Source organism: Sinocyclocheilus rhinocerous, unplaced genomic scaffold (genome assembly GCF_001515625.1).
Source record: "Sinocyclocheilus rhinocerous isolate Xijiao unplaced genomic scaffold, SAMN03320098_v1.1 scaffold591, whole genome shotgun sequence".
NCBI classification, from domain to species: domain Eukaryota; kingdom Metazoa; phylum Chordata; class Actinopteri; order Cypriniformes; family Cyprinidae; genus Sinocyclocheilus; species Sinocyclocheilus rhinocerous.
Window position 1 is genome coordinate 930,762 of NW_015641476.1, and position 16,632 is coordinate 947,393.

General features: G+C 40.1%; 1 protein-coding gene across 3 annotated transcripts; it reads right to left on the reverse strand.

The window, feature by feature from the left end:
* Positions 1 to 735: 735 nt before the first annotated feature.
* On the reverse strand, positions 736 to 16,316 carry bdnf (brain-derived neurotrophic factor). 3 transcript variants are annotated; one of them, XM_016571672.1, is made up of 2 exons: positions 16,287 to 16,316; positions 736 to 2,123 (listed from the first exon to the last, which is right to left on the reverse strand). In XM_016571672.1, the coding sequence occupies exons 1-2, from the start codon at positions 16,287 to 16,289 to the stop codon at positions 1,311 to 1,313; spliced, it is 816 nt and encodes a 271-aa protein (XP_016427158.1). In that variant the 5' UTR covers positions 16,290 to 16,316; the 3' UTR covers positions 736 to 1,310. The 3 variants fall into 3 exon arrangements, with proteins under 3 accessions (XP_016427158.1, XP_016427160.1, XP_016427159.1); XM_016571674.1 differs by lacking the exon at positions 16,287 to 16,316 and adding an exon at positions 15,185 to 15,241; XM_016571673.1 differs by lacking the exon at positions 16,287 to 16,316 and adding an exon at positions 6,871 to 6,937.
* Between the last annotated feature and the right edge of the window lie 316 nt (positions 16,317 to 16,632).

Here is a 16,632-nt window from a genome sequence, read left to right on the forward strand (position 1 = left end):
GACAGTTTCTGTTCTGTTGTCTGATAACAGCCTTTGAAGGAAAGCAGGTTTGTGTATAGGTCTGTGTCTGTGTTCAGGTGCATCAGATATCAGGTAGAGTGCATTGGAGCGTTGACTCCATTGATCTATCTTTCAGACAAAAGAAAATCCTAATCTCTTAGTGCTAGCGAAGACGACCTGTACCCTGACTGGACAACATTACATGAGGGACTGGTTTCCATAGAATTTACATGCCAAGGCAAGTGTACAATAGGTCTTACCTGAGAACTCTTTGGACTGTTTGTTCTTCTGTGGAAGAGAGTTGAATCTACATTGGATACACTGGATATTCATTTGCATTTGCAAAATTCTTCAAACTTGCTTTTGATCCTCTAGATTATACTGATATATATATATATATATATATATATATATGGTGAGAGGATGGGAGGTACTTAAATGGATCTCTATCCCTTTTGAAATCATTTGAATGTAGGATCCAATGTATGTTCGTTGTGAGAGAAGATGTTCTCTCCAAAGCTTGTGCCAAATTTAGACCTGCAAAGGGAGAGCTCAAACTTTATTGACATTGGGTTTGTTTTTCAGTTGCCTATAGTAATTTTATTTCTTCAAATATTTCAATTTAATATTGCAAACAACTTCACAACATACAAAATGAATTATATTAATCCAGAACACATGTCAATGAATAAATTTTATATATTTTTTATATATATCTTTTCATCTTGTGTGGATAAAAAAATAAACAGCAAAGCTTTGACAACAGCACCTTGACATAGTATGTATTTCCAACATTAACTTGAGAAGTTGAGGATAGTAAACAGACAGAGTACTGAGAGGAGGAAATCCTGTTACGGTTGAGAATGTAAACGGAATGTTTTGGTCGGAAATCGTTTCCTTGTTTTCCCAAAGTGGACAGTTTCTCAATTCACAATTGAAGCAGCATGCAAGTTTTTTTTTTTTTCTTTTTTTTTCCTTGAATGTAATTCTTCCTCACCCCCTCCTCTCCTCATCTCTCAAAATCTTGGCAACGTAAAAAACACAATGTCTTGAGGAATGTGGTATAGTAATTTGAACTGGGCGCGAATGACTGATCAGATCTTTTTTTAATTGTTTACAAGATCATGAATATGTTCAATAAATAGACTGTAGTATCACTTTTACTGTATAAACTTCATCTTTTTTACATGCAGTCCATAAAATTTTCATCTGACGGAATAATTTACCCTGTTATGTATATATACAAATAGATATTTTCTTTTTTCTCTCTCTTTTTTAGAACTCTCAATAAAATCTATACATTGTGTACACTATCTGCCCCTCTTAATGGTCAATGTGCATACACACGAAGTGTCTATCCGTATAAACCGCCAGCCGATCTTCCTTTTGCTATCCATGGTAAGGGCTCGCACGTAAGACTGGGTTGTCCGGCATTGTGAGTTATAGTGCCGCTTGTCTATTCCTCGGCAGCCCTCCTTTGTGTACCCTAAGGGGTTGCATTTGGTCTCATAAAAGTATTGCTTCAGCTGACCGTTAGTCACGGGGACCTTCTCCAGGACGGTGACCGTCTGGCCCGACATGTCTATGGCTGTCTTTTTGTCCAGAGCCGTCACCCACTGGCTAATACTGTCACAAACGCTGAGCTCCCCTCGCCGCGCGGGGTCCGAGTGCCGTCGCACACGCATTGACATGTTGGCGGCGTCCAGGTAGTTTTTGTATTCCTCCAAGAGAAAGAGTAACGGTGGCTCCAAAGGCACTTGGTTGCTGATCATCACCCGCGAGGCGTACATGTCAACGTCCTTTGAGTCAGCCATGGCTGCGGGACCACCCCCTCCTTGGCCCTGGTCGGCCCTGGGGTCCAGTTGCTGCGTCGCTTCTCCTTCCACCCCAAGCCACTCCTCAATCACCTGCTCGAAAGTGTCCGTGAGCGAGGGCAGCCCGCCCCCACTCTGTGGAGTCCCGTGGCCTCGGCTGCCTGAGGTGAGGCTGCCCAGGTACCCCTCGGCCCGGTGGCCCCCCTGCACGCCCGGGATCTCTCTCATGGGCGCAGCTCTCATGCAACTGAAGTATGAAATAACCATAGTAACGAACAGGATGGTCATCACTCTTCTAACCTGTTGGAACTGGAGACAGCAAAAGAGGAAAGACGAGAGGGATGGGGGGAGTGAGGAAAGGGGAGGGAAGAAGAGAAAACACAACATAAAGCAACCATTTCCATTCACCATGCTGCAATAAACATTACATTAAACACATTTATTAATGGCCTTGTGTTATTGTGTCCAATGAAATTCACAAATCATTTCCATAATGTGATAAAAAAGTACGACACAAACAAAACGTGCCAACTTGTTATTTCTTTGTTTCTTTTTTTTTTAGTTACCGGCCCATGGGAGCACAACTAACACTGTGTGCTTTCTCCGTCCCTGCACACACACCTGCACGTTTGTGCCCCCCTTCCCTCACCAGCAAATACAGCGGGCTAAATTCAGAGACCCTGGAGTATCATTAAGAGGACACGAGAGAACTGCTCCCACTCTCCTCCGTCTCTCTCTTCCCCTTCCTTTCCTCCTTCTCGCTCTCCTACTCCCTTGCCTCCTCTGTTCCCTTAGAGGTGTGTAAACTGCTTGTGTGAGTATCAGACGGAACAGATATAGGTGACATGCAAAGCCTACCAAAAAATTACAGAACAGCTTCTATCATCAAGGTTTTTCATGAGTAATTCAATATTGGATTCATTTTACTTTACATTTTGACATTATTAAAATAATATATAATTGTTACTACTAAAATCATAAAATGTTCTTATTTTTTTAACTATTAATTTCTGTTTAGAATATTTGAGTTATACATGAGTTATATACTTCCCAAATATATAACAACATCTAAACTTCTCTGGAATCAGCTGAGCAGAATTAATTTGGAAGAAGGTACCCACACAATAGGGTGATGATTATCTTTCCCACTAAGAGAGTTAAAAACTGAAGGAGATAGAGAGATAAGGAAAGACAGTAAAAATGCAGAGAATGATTTGAAATGGAGTGATCAGAGAAAGATACATAGAGAAGAAGAAAGGCAGAAAGAATTGAAAAAGACGCCAGTCATTCATTCACTCATTCATACCTACACACAAACTGCCATGTTCTAGTCAATGACATTTTCCTGACTACAAAAACAATGCAACTAAATGAAAATTCCAGGAAACCGTGAACCTATTTGATTCCTCCTCTCTCCCTTCCTCTCTGCAGCTTTCTCTTACCTCTCTGAAGTCCCTCTATGAATCACTGCAATTCATTGCATCCAACGGCATCCCAGCGCATATGAACAGACAGGGGAACATGCATACACAACAACAAAAAATACCCATTACTCTCACTTTTCGAAGGAGAAGGAGAAGGGGAGAGGTAGGCGTGGGGAAAGGGGGGTGGAGGGGGTGCATTTAAAAATATCCGGCACCGCAGCAAGGCTTCGCCAGTTCTCTGTGTGCTGTCCTCCTGATGCCCCACGCAGCCTCAGGAAGAGGCAGAGGGAGGATCCGCTCCCAGAGCAGAAGGCAGTACGGGCCGGTAGGAGAGATGGAGGGACACGCCCTGTCTAAAAGGCATTTGTTTCATTCTTAATTGGTGTCTGGGGCCACGGCTGCGATTTGCTAGCGCAGCGATGACTGCCATGGAGATGTGCTTTCTATAAATAGGCCAGTTGGGAGTCCCACAGTCTCGATTCAGAATATCACAGCCCTTTACTTAATGAGCTCAAAGTCCCCTCGCTCAGTGACGTCGCAGTCCACGAGGGGTGTGTGTGTGTGTGTGTGTGTGTGTTTGGCTAGGGAGATGAGGTGGGAGCATCTCCTCTCAAATGTTCAAAAACAAGCATGGAAAAACCCAGAGCCGAGGATACAGCTGTGGAGGACAGATCAATCTTAATCAAATCAGGCAGCGCGCAAAATGTGTGTACAAGCTGCTTCTGCAAGCATGAAAAGATACTTCAGTCTGTCAGCTTTCCCCGTAATGGAAAAAGCTTCTTACATTGTCAGCAATTACCTCTGCTGAATATAGAGAGGAATTTAAAGTGCCTGCCTGAGGATTATTCAGTGATTCTATCTTATTTCATTCCTCCAGATGTGTCGCGCCAGTGAGGACGGATGGATTATTGTCAGCGTTCCTACTATCAAGACAACCTTAACGTGGGTCTACGCACACACAGAGTAGCATAGCTCAGTAACCGCCCCAGTTTCAGGATGATCCCAATTAGCAAACATCTGTCGTCTCCCTAATGAGAGAAGTATTTATATATATATTGCAGAGGCTTCTGAATGAAATACCAGCATCAGTCATGCTGACACCCAAATCCCTTCTGTTGCCCAAGAACAAAAAGGTTGGGGAAAATGTTTGTAGCATGAGAAAAGATTTTAGATTGCTTTGTAGTGTGCATCACCTAAGCTCACACAGGTGTCTCAGCTGTTAATTATTATTCTGACTTTGAGGACACATTAAAATGTAGAATCCATAATAGTTACAATCTGGCATTAGTGGTAACACAACAAAAGACAACTGCAAAAGAACACTCTCTGTTCATCTATGGTGAAATCTGTGTTCTCAAATGCAAGGTTTTTCAAGAGGTTGAGTTGATGCTTGTTCAAGGAGTTCAAGACCTCTAACTTGTCTAACTCAAACTGTACAAATAATGTTAAAGGTGCAATGTACAAAAGCAACCAGAGTGATGAACACCCAAATATGCTTGATTTGCTGAAAGGATAGCTCTAGTTAACACAAAAATCGTCATGATCTTTAACGAAACTGCATTTTGAGAAAGGTAAATTGATGCAAACTCTCAACATTACAGAAATTTGTATCAGTATACTGCTGAAAACAAAACAAAAAAGTATAAAACACTAAAAGAAGAGAGACTGAAACTGTTTAGATTAAGTGTAATTCATGTGATGGGGGTGTTAGGCCTTATTAAAAATTTATTTTCCCAAGTATATATATTGGGCTTTTTTTTTTTTTTTTTTTACAATCTAAATAAATAAATTTTTTTTTTTTTTTTACAATCAAAACCAATGATAAAAGTTAGATTTTAAGTTAGTCGGAGGCCGTATTTTCACCTGTTGTCAAATAACGAATGGAACAGATGTCGGAGGCAACCATAACAATAGTAAACTGCGCACGCGCAGTATGATCAGTATCGGGCGGTCACTTCATTACAGATTAACATAATCACAGTATATCATAATAAATGCTTCGTTTAAAAAAGTCTTAAAATAATTGACGTTTGGCGAACTAGTGGCAAGTTGCGTAAAACGAAACTCGTCAGATTACACCCAGAGAAGTATCCTTAGGCTACAATTATGTACAAATCATAAACAGAATGCTTTAAACATTCCTACAAAACAGACGACCCCACTGAAAGTCATTGTAAAAGTCGCTCACTTGTTCGGGAATGTAAATAGCCTATGTCTCTATTGCTGAAAGGCAGAATCAAGTCAAGTCACCTTTATTTCTATAGCGCTTTATACAATACTGAAGACAAAGACAAATAAGTGCTGTAATAATTTATGTATAGCTAAGTTTCGTCTTTTCTCGTAACAGGAGAAAGGGCAACGCATTGGCAAACTGGACCCGCGAGGGAAATATCTTCTAAGATTTGCCACTCTATATGTTAGTAGAGATTGAGTTTTTTTCCAGGAACTTTCTATGGAATTTGAAACGTCCTGCGGGTACCAGCTATCAAAAAACTTCTCAAGACGCGATTGTGCGGGAATAGGCCTATGTCATTACAGCTAGTATAAACTTAACATCATGTTAGATTTTCTAAACTAGAAAAGTGGTGTCTGAGACAGACGATTGTCTTAAAACAGCAGCATCCACACAATCCATCCTTTACTCGTTAACAGGCTTTACAACATTTTTGCACTAGATGGCGCATTCGTCTACATAAAGCGCATTTTGAAGTGAAGGCAAGCAGAAACAGACCATTAGAAACATAGGCTATTTTTCTTTCTGACATATAAACATAAGAGAGAACGCAGATTAATAAGAATGAATAGGCCTGTTTTCTTTGCCACAGCCTACATCTATATGCTTTTCATCTAAAACAAATTTGTGTGCATATCTTTAATATATTATAGATATCATGACATGCTGGTCACTATATAAATGCTAAACAGCATTACAACAAAGTCAATTGCGACTTTGAGAAAATAAACTAGCAGCATGATTTAGTTTAAGCAGTTTTGACCAGTTAGCATCCAAAAGCGGCCCAGAACTATAATTTACTTGTTAGTTTTTAATTTGAAAACTTTATCTTCGCTCTGGGAGTTTATCTGTTCCAGGGGAAGGCTAGACTCTTCACGGTAAACCTAAACGATGATCTCAAATTTCATGTTCTGCAAGTCTAATTGAATTCACGAAACGCGTTTATTCTCTGAACGTTCGTACACATAGTTTTCGCTTAAACTGTATAAACAGTCTGTCCTTGTGAGTAAATATGTTGTTATATGCCGTTTGGTAATACTTTTACGCCATTAATAAGTAAACATTTACACATCAATAAAATATCCACGTCCTTTATGCCCGATTGCCGCAAATATCATCAAACTAAACATTAAACAGCTGAACACATAAAAGCGGCAAGGACAAACAGCTAAGAGCGCTGGATAATAACCCATAACAACTTTTTGCTTCTACTGACCCCTGTCAGAAATTCAATCAACATAATAACGCCGTATCTTATTAATGAACGCGAGGATAGCGTTTCATGTTGCCGCTGCATGATCCAACACTTGATTACTTTCTTAACTCCCCTTCTCATTTCAGCCACAGTCAATACAAAACCTGCAGCAGCCTAATCACTCTATTCCGTGCAAAAACCAACCTTTTCTGTCCAGTCGTAAAGGAGACCATTCAGCAGGACAGTGTCATCTGGGATGTTTTGGATAAGCCCTCCGCGTAACTGTTTGGCGATATTCGCCAGCTCTTCGCCAAGCAGCAGCTGCAAGTTGTCTCTTCAGCTTTTGAGCAAATAGATTAAATTATTGATGGTGGAAATTGCATGGTTGAGGTAATGGACTCCCATGACTGAGCGGATCCTTTGGAGTTGGGTTGAAGCAGTTGGATGGCATGGTGAGCGCTCGCTGTGTAGTGCGCATTGAGAAGGCTCTCCAGCTTGAAATGACGGCTTCATTCCTCGCGACTACAGTAAGTAACTAGCTACTGCCGTGACGTTGAAACATGTGACTCCAGCGCGAGCGAGACCGAGCGCCAAACTAGTGAGACGCTTATGCCTAACGAGTAACCGGAAAGTATGTTATTATGGCGTTTACCGTGAGCCGAAAGGTCAACATATGAGAGAAACCTTTTTAATTCCTGGATATATTGAGTCCTGAATGACGTTTTTTTTTAAGTCATCGCATCTTAAGTGCTCCTTCAGTTGATTACCATTGAGTCAGTGTGGGCTTTTGATAGTTTTTCCTTAATAATGAAGGTATATATAAAATATGATTCCCTTGTTTACCAAAGGGAATCACATAAGCTAATGCACATTCAGTTTTTTTCCAGGTTTCATTTTCGCTGACTATTCGTATTTAGACATAGGAAATTATATAGCCTACACCTGAAATCTGTTTAGTTCCATGTACAAAGCTTATTTTGTATAACCGGTAAAATAATAATTTATGGTTTTAAGTTATTACATTTGCAGTTCTCAGTTCAAAGATAATTTATGGTTTTAAGTTATTGCATTTGCCATCTAAATCTCCATAGTTCATTCCACTTTAAATTCTTCGGCTTTGCAGCCACCAAAGGCTGCAACAGCTTCCTAATGGACAGCCGTTAGGTTAATGAAACACCTTTTTTGTGGCAAGACAATAGATCATCTGCTGAAATTGATATTTGCAATTGTGACTCCACAAAGGTATCTTCAAAGTAAAGAGTTCACTCCTTGCCCCCACCACATCAAGGATCTATTATTCCCTGGCCCTCTCTGTATTTGATATTTTAAACTATTGTCAGCTTGAGACCCTCTGTCTGCCAAAGGAGCTTATGTGCCAGATGTTAGTTCATTGCTTTTAATACTATTCATTGTTCTTCCAGTGTCAGTTATATTCCTCCAATAATGGGAGCGGTTTGTTTGATATTTGTAAGATAAATGGTCAAAGATGTTTAAACTAATAGAGGCAGTGATATAATTTTGCTCTTCGGCTGCAGCTTTACCATTTATTCTATGTCGTATTTAACATGACCTTCCAGGAGGAGTTTAGGAGAAGTATTCCTTGTTCTTTCACCCCATGCTATACACCACATCATTAGCCCCATACGTTCACCAAGACTAAAGCTCCAAGTGCTTTTGGATCTCATCCAATACAAGATTTATATTGATGACTTTGGTGTATAGTGATGATGATTATTCTCTGTATAAGGTAATGAGGTGGAGCAGTTTCAAACCTAGCTGTTCCCAGCATGGGAGTGGATGCTAACACCTGCCTCCTCACACACACACACACACACACACACACACACACACACACTCTCTCTCTCTCTCCCTCTCCCTCTATTTCTTTCCATCTCCATCTTTGTTTCTTTCTCTCCTTCTCATCCTCTATATTTTTGCACTACTTAACTCACATACTTTTACAAATATACTTTCACCTTCACTTGTTTTTGTTTTGACATACTCATGCTTACAGCCCCTTCCTCTCTCCTATAGGGACAAGCCAAGATGAATATAATTCATCCCATAGGTTCACAGGAGGAGAGGGCAAACCCTGGATGACAAAGAGTTGCATCAGCAATTACTGAGCGACATGACTCCAAGAAAGGTAACACACACACACACACACACACACACACACACTCATGTACACTCTCACACTGCACATTAGGGCTGTTCCAGCTAGGTAATCCATAAATAAATCACTCTTCTTCTCATTAGGAGCACAAAAACAACATGGATCTCATTCAGAACTGCACATACAGCACAAAGTTGACACCAGCACCACAGACAGAACTAAGATAACCACAAAGTGGACATATGGACTAATGAGAATACAGCAAGAGATGAACTGTGGGAAGACCTTGACTTTCATTTGCTGCAACTTTGTGAAAACTTTAGGGTCCATTAAAATGATGACAAAACATACAGTATGGACATTAGAGCTGAAACATTTGCTGAAACTTGACCATCAGGATTGGCGTGCTCAAAGTGTTGAATGTTGAGAGAGTCGGAGCGGCGTCAGAAGCGATGGCCGTGTCTCTATCCAATAGGTCGGGTCGCTAATGACGTCACCTCAGCTTTCTCAAAAACTCGCCATCTGTTGTCTTGTGTTCTGTCTTGACCCATCGTAGCACATTCCATCCTGGAGCTGACAGAACAGGTCTTCCACACAATGGCAAAAATACGATTTTGAAGTTGCCTTGTGACACTTAATGACTGAATATCTCTCTGAACATGTTGGAGGAGATCTGTGTCCTTTACAAACCTGAAATGGTGAAATAGTTTCCGCTACTCCAGGGCAAGATAACAAAACTTTCAGGGTGTCAAAACTAGCTGTAAAAAAAGTTGATGGTTTCTTGAGTCACTGAGAGAGAGAAAAAAAACGAGCTTTGGGCCACTGCTAGAAAATAAAGGTTCTTTATTGGTATCTATGGTTCCGGGAATAACTTTTAACATCCATGGAACCTTTCCATTTCACAAAAATGTTCTTTATAGTGGAAAAGGGTTATTTAGATTATATAAAATGTTCTTCACACCAAGAAGAACATTCGTTCCTTCCGATAACTATTATGAACGGTTCTTTGGGGGACCCAAACGGTTCTTGGCACTGCTGCAAAACCCCCTTTTTGTATCTTTATTTTTAAGCGTGTAGCCAAGTCTTCACAAACATTTCCCACACAAGCCAGTTGTCAACAAAAATGTGACCCTGGACCACAAAACCAGTCTTAAGTCGATGGGGTATATTTGTAGCAATAGCCAAAAATACATTGTATGGGTCAAAATTATAGATTTTTCTTTTATGCCAAAAAACATTAGGATATTAAGTAAAGATCATGTTCCATGAAGATATTTTGTAAATTTCCTAACGTAAATATATCAAAACTTAATTTTTGATTAGTAATATGCATTGCTAAGGACTTCATTTGGATAACTTTAAAGGCGATTTTCTCAATATTTTGATTTTTTTGCACCCTCAGATTCCAGATATTCAAATAGTTGTATCTCGACCAAATATTGTCCTATCCTAACAAAACACAGCTTTCAGATGATGTATAAATCTCAATTTAGAAAAATTTACACTTAAGACATGGTTTTGTGGTCCAGGGTCACAAATATGAACGATAAAACATGTAAATCATGCAGAGTATACTTAGAAAAACTCAGTTAACGTCGATGATTTAGCGTTGTTTAGTCTGTAATGTGGAGTGTACATTTTACTATGTACACTCACTCAAGTGGGTCCCGTCTTTCCATTTTGTCATTGCATTGAAATGAGTGAGTCACTTTGTGGAACTTAAGTTTGCCCATTCCTGGGTGCCTGTTTCTGTTTCTTTGGTTCACTGTCTTTAGGGAAGGGAGTCTGGGCAGTGCTTTGTGTAACTCACATTACCATCTCTCATCTGAGACGCACTCTGTACACTGAAGAATTGTGCAGTGCTCATCTCTCCAATAGCAAGATGTAACAGGTCCCTGGTATCACTAAAGGGCTAATGTGGCCAACAGTGGCCAGCCGTGTAAGATAAAAATCTCAAAGTCTTGACTTATAGCAGCTACATTATAGGACTACACACTTAGATATCCACTTTAGCACATAGACACAATGAGCTATACAATCCACGTAACTGTAATCTATCCCTTGCAGCATACACCAGCTCCACTGGTAATGTATCCGTGGGGTATAAACCCTCTGCTGCACTTTATCCCTTTGTACACACATCCTCTGGTAATCTAGCCTTTTGCTTGCCCAACAAACCCTTATGTGTCAAGGGTGAGTATATTTACATAATTAGGTAGACAGTTCTTGTCATGCACTATTGTAACCTGTCTTTTGTGGTTATAATGCATTTTTTGTATATCAATTTCAAATATGGATATATTAATATACTGTGGACTTATAAAAAAACGAATGCATGTGAAAATAAACACTTTAAAGAAATATTCCACTTCAGATTTGAAATAGCACTAAAAATGATCTGATTGTCGGTTGTAAGCTCAAAATTGCACAGATTTTCTTATACATTGTTACAAATGAAGATGAGAAATTAAGAACTCAAAAGTGTTCACAAAGAATGAAAATCAGTGTTCTACAAAGCAGTCGGAGAGAAACTGCAGTCTAAATGACTTCTAAGAAATGTTAAACATTTAAATGTGGGGGTAAAAAGTTTGCGTTGTTCAACAACCTTGAGCCCTTAGAAATAGCAGCAAGTCTATCAAAGTCATGCTCAAACACAAACACAGTCCGGATGCCATAACCAACATCCACAGAGGCACATTGCAAACATGTTAGAGAAGTCCTGCATATACATACCCAAGCACTGACGTTGGCGAATAGTTAGAGGATTCCTTGGCGGAGCCTTAGTTGCCAGGCACCAGCTCTAATGCTGCTCTGTAGCTATTCACATACAGAGAGGCAAATGCCACTCTATTTTATATCATTGAGTAAAGCACACAGGTGGGTGGCAAACAAGTAGCAAATCTCATCATACAGACCCCATCAAACTGTTCGAATTAGGATGCAGATATATGCTGGAGGTCAACAACATATATCCCATGCACACATTCACAGACACACAAACACCCTAAATGTGAAACAGCAAATATAAATACAATGGGGTCACAACACCCTAAATAGCAAAGTTCTTATCAAAAATCTTACAGAAAAACATACATATCTAGCGTCGTTTACCAGCAGATTATGGAGGAATTACACCATAAAGCGTAGATATCACACGACCTCAAGCAGAATGAGCGCTTTGCGCTAGAGCGCAGCAAGTCACGCTCCTGCTTGAGCGCGCGCCCAATTCCTCAAACCTCTTGAGGTTTTCTTGCGCAGAATATCCCGCGATCGGAGGTGCTAATTGGCGAAATATCTTTAGACTTGTCCAGATAGCCTCATAAACACAGAATAATTAAACTAAAAGCGTCGGAAGTATGACTCAAATGATTTTGGCACCACGTAGTAAATTAGCCTACCAAATTACACAATTTATTAAAATTGTGATTCATCTTAATGCGATGATGATTATTGGCATTTTTATAGTTAGCCGATTACTATTGTTGTTCGCAAAATTGAGAGACTATTGTTCGCAAAATATAATCTAATATAAAAAAGTGGGGGTAAATGAAATATAAAAGTGGGGGTAAATGAAAAAAAAAAAAAATACGGACCTTTTTTTTTTTTGCACTTGTGACGAGCACATGCTTTTATTTCCCAAAGGAATTCTGCATATTCAGTAGGCCTATAATAAATTCCTCCCGCGAGTGAAGCAGGGCGCAATAAGTCGGTACATCTCTATGAAAGTTAATTAAGAAAGCCGCTCTCCGTAAACAAAACAACTTTCATATTTAGTTCATAAATAAATATCCCCTTATCATCCGCGGCGGTCAGTCAAACGAGGATGAAGAAAACGCGGATTAAACTGTAAAAATATAATGCCACAATAGCATTATGTGGTGTCTGAAATGAAACCCACCAGGCTCAGATTTGTTATTGACGCCCACCCTTAACTCTGCAGCGATCAGAGAGCGGAGGGGAGGGGGGCGGAGAGGGAGATTCTCAGCTAGATAACACAACCCCATTTATGGACTGATCCGATGACGTATATTGCAGAAAGTTCTATAAAAAACCTTCCGTACATACAAAGTGTGTCGTGCCATCCCCCAGCACCCCCCATCCTCCCCGCATTCGCCTCCAGTCCCCTCCCCCCGCATGCCCACACCCACACCACCAACCCATATCTCTATCCTTCTCTGTCTTATGAACTAAAATTACATTATAAATACGTTTATGTTTATAAATGAAAAATATGCATTTAATAAATGAAAACATGACTCTGAGCCGTCAGAGGTGTAATAAAATCACAAACAAATAATCGTTTAATAGTAACATTTCACTCTAAACAAAGCTAAAAAAATATATTTCATATATTGATGCAGAAGTATTTAGGCAGTCACCACTGGATTATTTGTAAGCAAAAACAAGCATTATTTCGTTGAAAAACAGCTGAAATTATGCATGAAATATTTGCTCATAAAAACGTCGCTCGTGACCGTTTTGTTGCATGTCAACAATAATGTTCATAATATTTGCCAGAAAATTACAAGAGCATTACGAAGACTACAATGACAAAACAGCGATAATAAAATCTAGTTATAAAACCAGCTGCTATTATTTTCGGACTAGTCCAAAAAACATATGCTGCTGTCCCACTTGATTTATGTCACTTTAAAGTCAGATGTTCGATACATTGTTTTTGTAACAACAGATTTTCTCGGCAACATGTTTCGTACGATTATGATAAGGGAAAAAATGTTTAATAGAGAAATTACCGATTTAGCAGTGCTGAAAGAAGCTAACGCTGCCGGACAAAGAGAAACAGTCATAAGGATCATTTAAAAGCAGCTAAATGACACACTGAATGTCTCCCGCCTGATAGACTCTTGATTAACGCAGTGATGAGGCGCCCGTGGGCTTTCATATCTGTCTGTCATTCAGTCGCTTCACCCTTTAATCAGATTCTTGGATACAAAGAAAAAAAAACCGACCGTAGCCAATATCCTCCGCTCATCCCTCTCAGAAACTGAGACGAATTCCTAAACTTAGTCGGCATAAAAGTCAGAAAATCATCAGCGAATGGCTCCTTTAAAACGCTGACTGTCCTAATTTCGCCTCAGTCTTGCACAGCTTTTCTCCAGCTTTCTCCACAATACGCGTGACACCCTCTCAGCCATTTCCTTATCAGGCAATCTTATCGGTGGCTCCATCTAACCCAGTCTGAACAAAATCTGACCACGCCTATCCAAATTCTTATTCACTTTAACTGGAAATATATATATGAACACACAAAACACACACACACACACACACACAATGTTTTGACCAACGGGCTATTTTTGGCGAGGCAATTCAAAATACTTTAACAAGATATGTTATCTGTGGCGAAAGCTTTTAGCTCTAAGTGGTTCCCAACTGTTCGGCGTGTGCACAGACAGACCTGTGCGCTGGGGAGCGAGATGAGCAGGTGATGCTGGAGGAGAGGAGTGGAAATCTCGGGATGAATGAAACGGAGAAGCGGTCCGTAGTAAAAACACAAACAATATGTCCACGATGACGAGGTGCGGAGATGCTACAGACGCGATTACATTGATAAGGGCTGGTTGCACCACTTTAGGATCGATTCAAAGAATAAATTATCCCTCCATGCTAACGAAAACAACATTTATAGCGGAGAAGAAAGGATGACGAGAATAACAGCTACAGATAGATAGATAGACAGACAGACAGACAGACAGACAGACAGACATATAGATAGATAGATAGATAGATAGATAGATAGATAGGCTCTTTTCGTTTTCAGCAAGACAATAAGTAGGAGGTAGCTCGTGCTGAGTCGTGTATTTTATTAAAGACATGCTCCATTATTCAGAAAGCAAAGGAAAGCGTGTGCTAGACAATTGCGCATTTAAGACAAGAATTCCGCAAGCATTTGGTTATGATGAGGACGGAAAGTCAGCTGTTTACGCACTTACATGCACTATTTACTTATTTTTGTGTTGCGCTATAAATAACAAAACATGTAAAAATAACTGCTAAATGTGAACGTCTCTATAGGGGTGAACTGTGAGATACAGAAATAAATACATTATTCCTTTTCAATGATTTCGTGACAGAACTGTGGCTGTTAATTGAAACAACTTTGTCACCATTTGGTTTTCGGCTTTAGTCAGTGTAAAACCATACGAGTAAAGTAAAGGTAAAATGTAAAATGATAACGTAAGTTTAACATTTCCCTCATGACTCAGTGCCTTCTCTCTACATCACTACCCAAAGCTATACCTCACAGCATAACATTTCTCCATCTGTAATCACTAATCAAAGTTAAAATGCGTAAAGAGGTGCCATTTCACTATGTAGAAGTAAAACATCTGTCCAAGAAGGACTGCTAGTAAAGTGGAGAATAAAACAAACAGGTCTTACCTTTTTAAGAGCTGACAACCACTATCAGTGGTTAGATCTCCAAGACCAACACTTGCATTTCCCAAAGTTAACGCTGTGCACCAAGAGGAGCTTGCAAAGTACGCGTACACTACAGCAGCTCTACCATTTCAACTTTCACATGCTCTAAGTGGCGACAAAACTCCAAGCGCAAAGCAGCCCCACTATTGACTGGTTCTTTTCCTCGCGTTTTTTTTTTTTTTTTTCACCGGTCTCCCTCCGAAAGCGAAAAAAAGAAGGAAAAAGTGAACCAATTCCCTAGCTTTGGCAAAAGAACTGCAAAACACAAAAGGCGATGTCCACTCACTCCGTGTTAGTCCGCAGCCTTCAACGACTCCGGTGCCTCTGTCCAAAGTGCTGAAATCATAGCACAGCTAAGGTTACTTAGAGGCAAAAATCTATACTTTCGTTAAGTGCCACTTGATATTGCTTTACTCTATTGCTTCCCCACGCCTTGTCACGTGAATATATCCTTGGCAAGCCCGTCCTGTTAATATTTGATCACATGTTGGCCGGTCGTTTTCTTAACAAAAGAATCACTTATCTGCAAAGTTGCTCATAACCCTCTAAAGAGGAGTCCCCCCAAAAGGCTTGAAACCCATGTCCCCAAATCACACAGTAATAGTGTCTTGGTGCTCTGCTTTTGTCCTGCAGGGCAGATGGACATATCTACACATGTTGCTTTTTCAATTACAGAGAGAGCACTTGTAAAAATGATTTTCAGTATAAAGACTAAAAGCCCAACAGGCATCAAAGCGCCGATTGGCACACAGCGCAACAAAGGCAAAAACCCAATTATATTGTATATTCTACGGCTGTGTATGTGCCTGCGTTTGGTTTGCCCAGATTTTGTTCTCTAGTTCCGATTCACAGAAAAAAAAAACAGCATTACAAGTTTTACATTCGTGTTAGCAAACCTGAACCCTCGTGTAAGTAGCCTTCAGCGTTAGGGTCCATAAGCACGAGAGCACTCGTATATATAGTACATCAAAAATCTGTTCTTTTGATACCAACCCTACAGTGTAAACACAAGCCATGCCTTTTGGAGTAATTATTCCTTTTAGTGTATTTCCATGCTACTTACCATGTTCTCCTATGCTGTCCTGGAGATAGAAGTGTCTTAATATCCACACACTCCAACAGATGCTGGTAGGTAATGTGTCTTGTTTGAAGTCATCATATGAGAACTTCTGCCGTGCTCAGAAGATCGCCCACCACTTGGGTGACTTATGAATCTAATAACCCTTTGCAATATCCGCGTGCTTAAACTCTCTAACACCTTGGCGACTGTGCCGACAGGACAAATAGCAATCAGTCGCGATTTACCCAAAACCCCTATACAGATTTACGCAGTGCCCTCGCTCAAGAGAAAAGCCATTAGTGCTCTTACGTGACTGAAAGAAGCGAAGGCGGTCAAGTTTAGGTAGTAA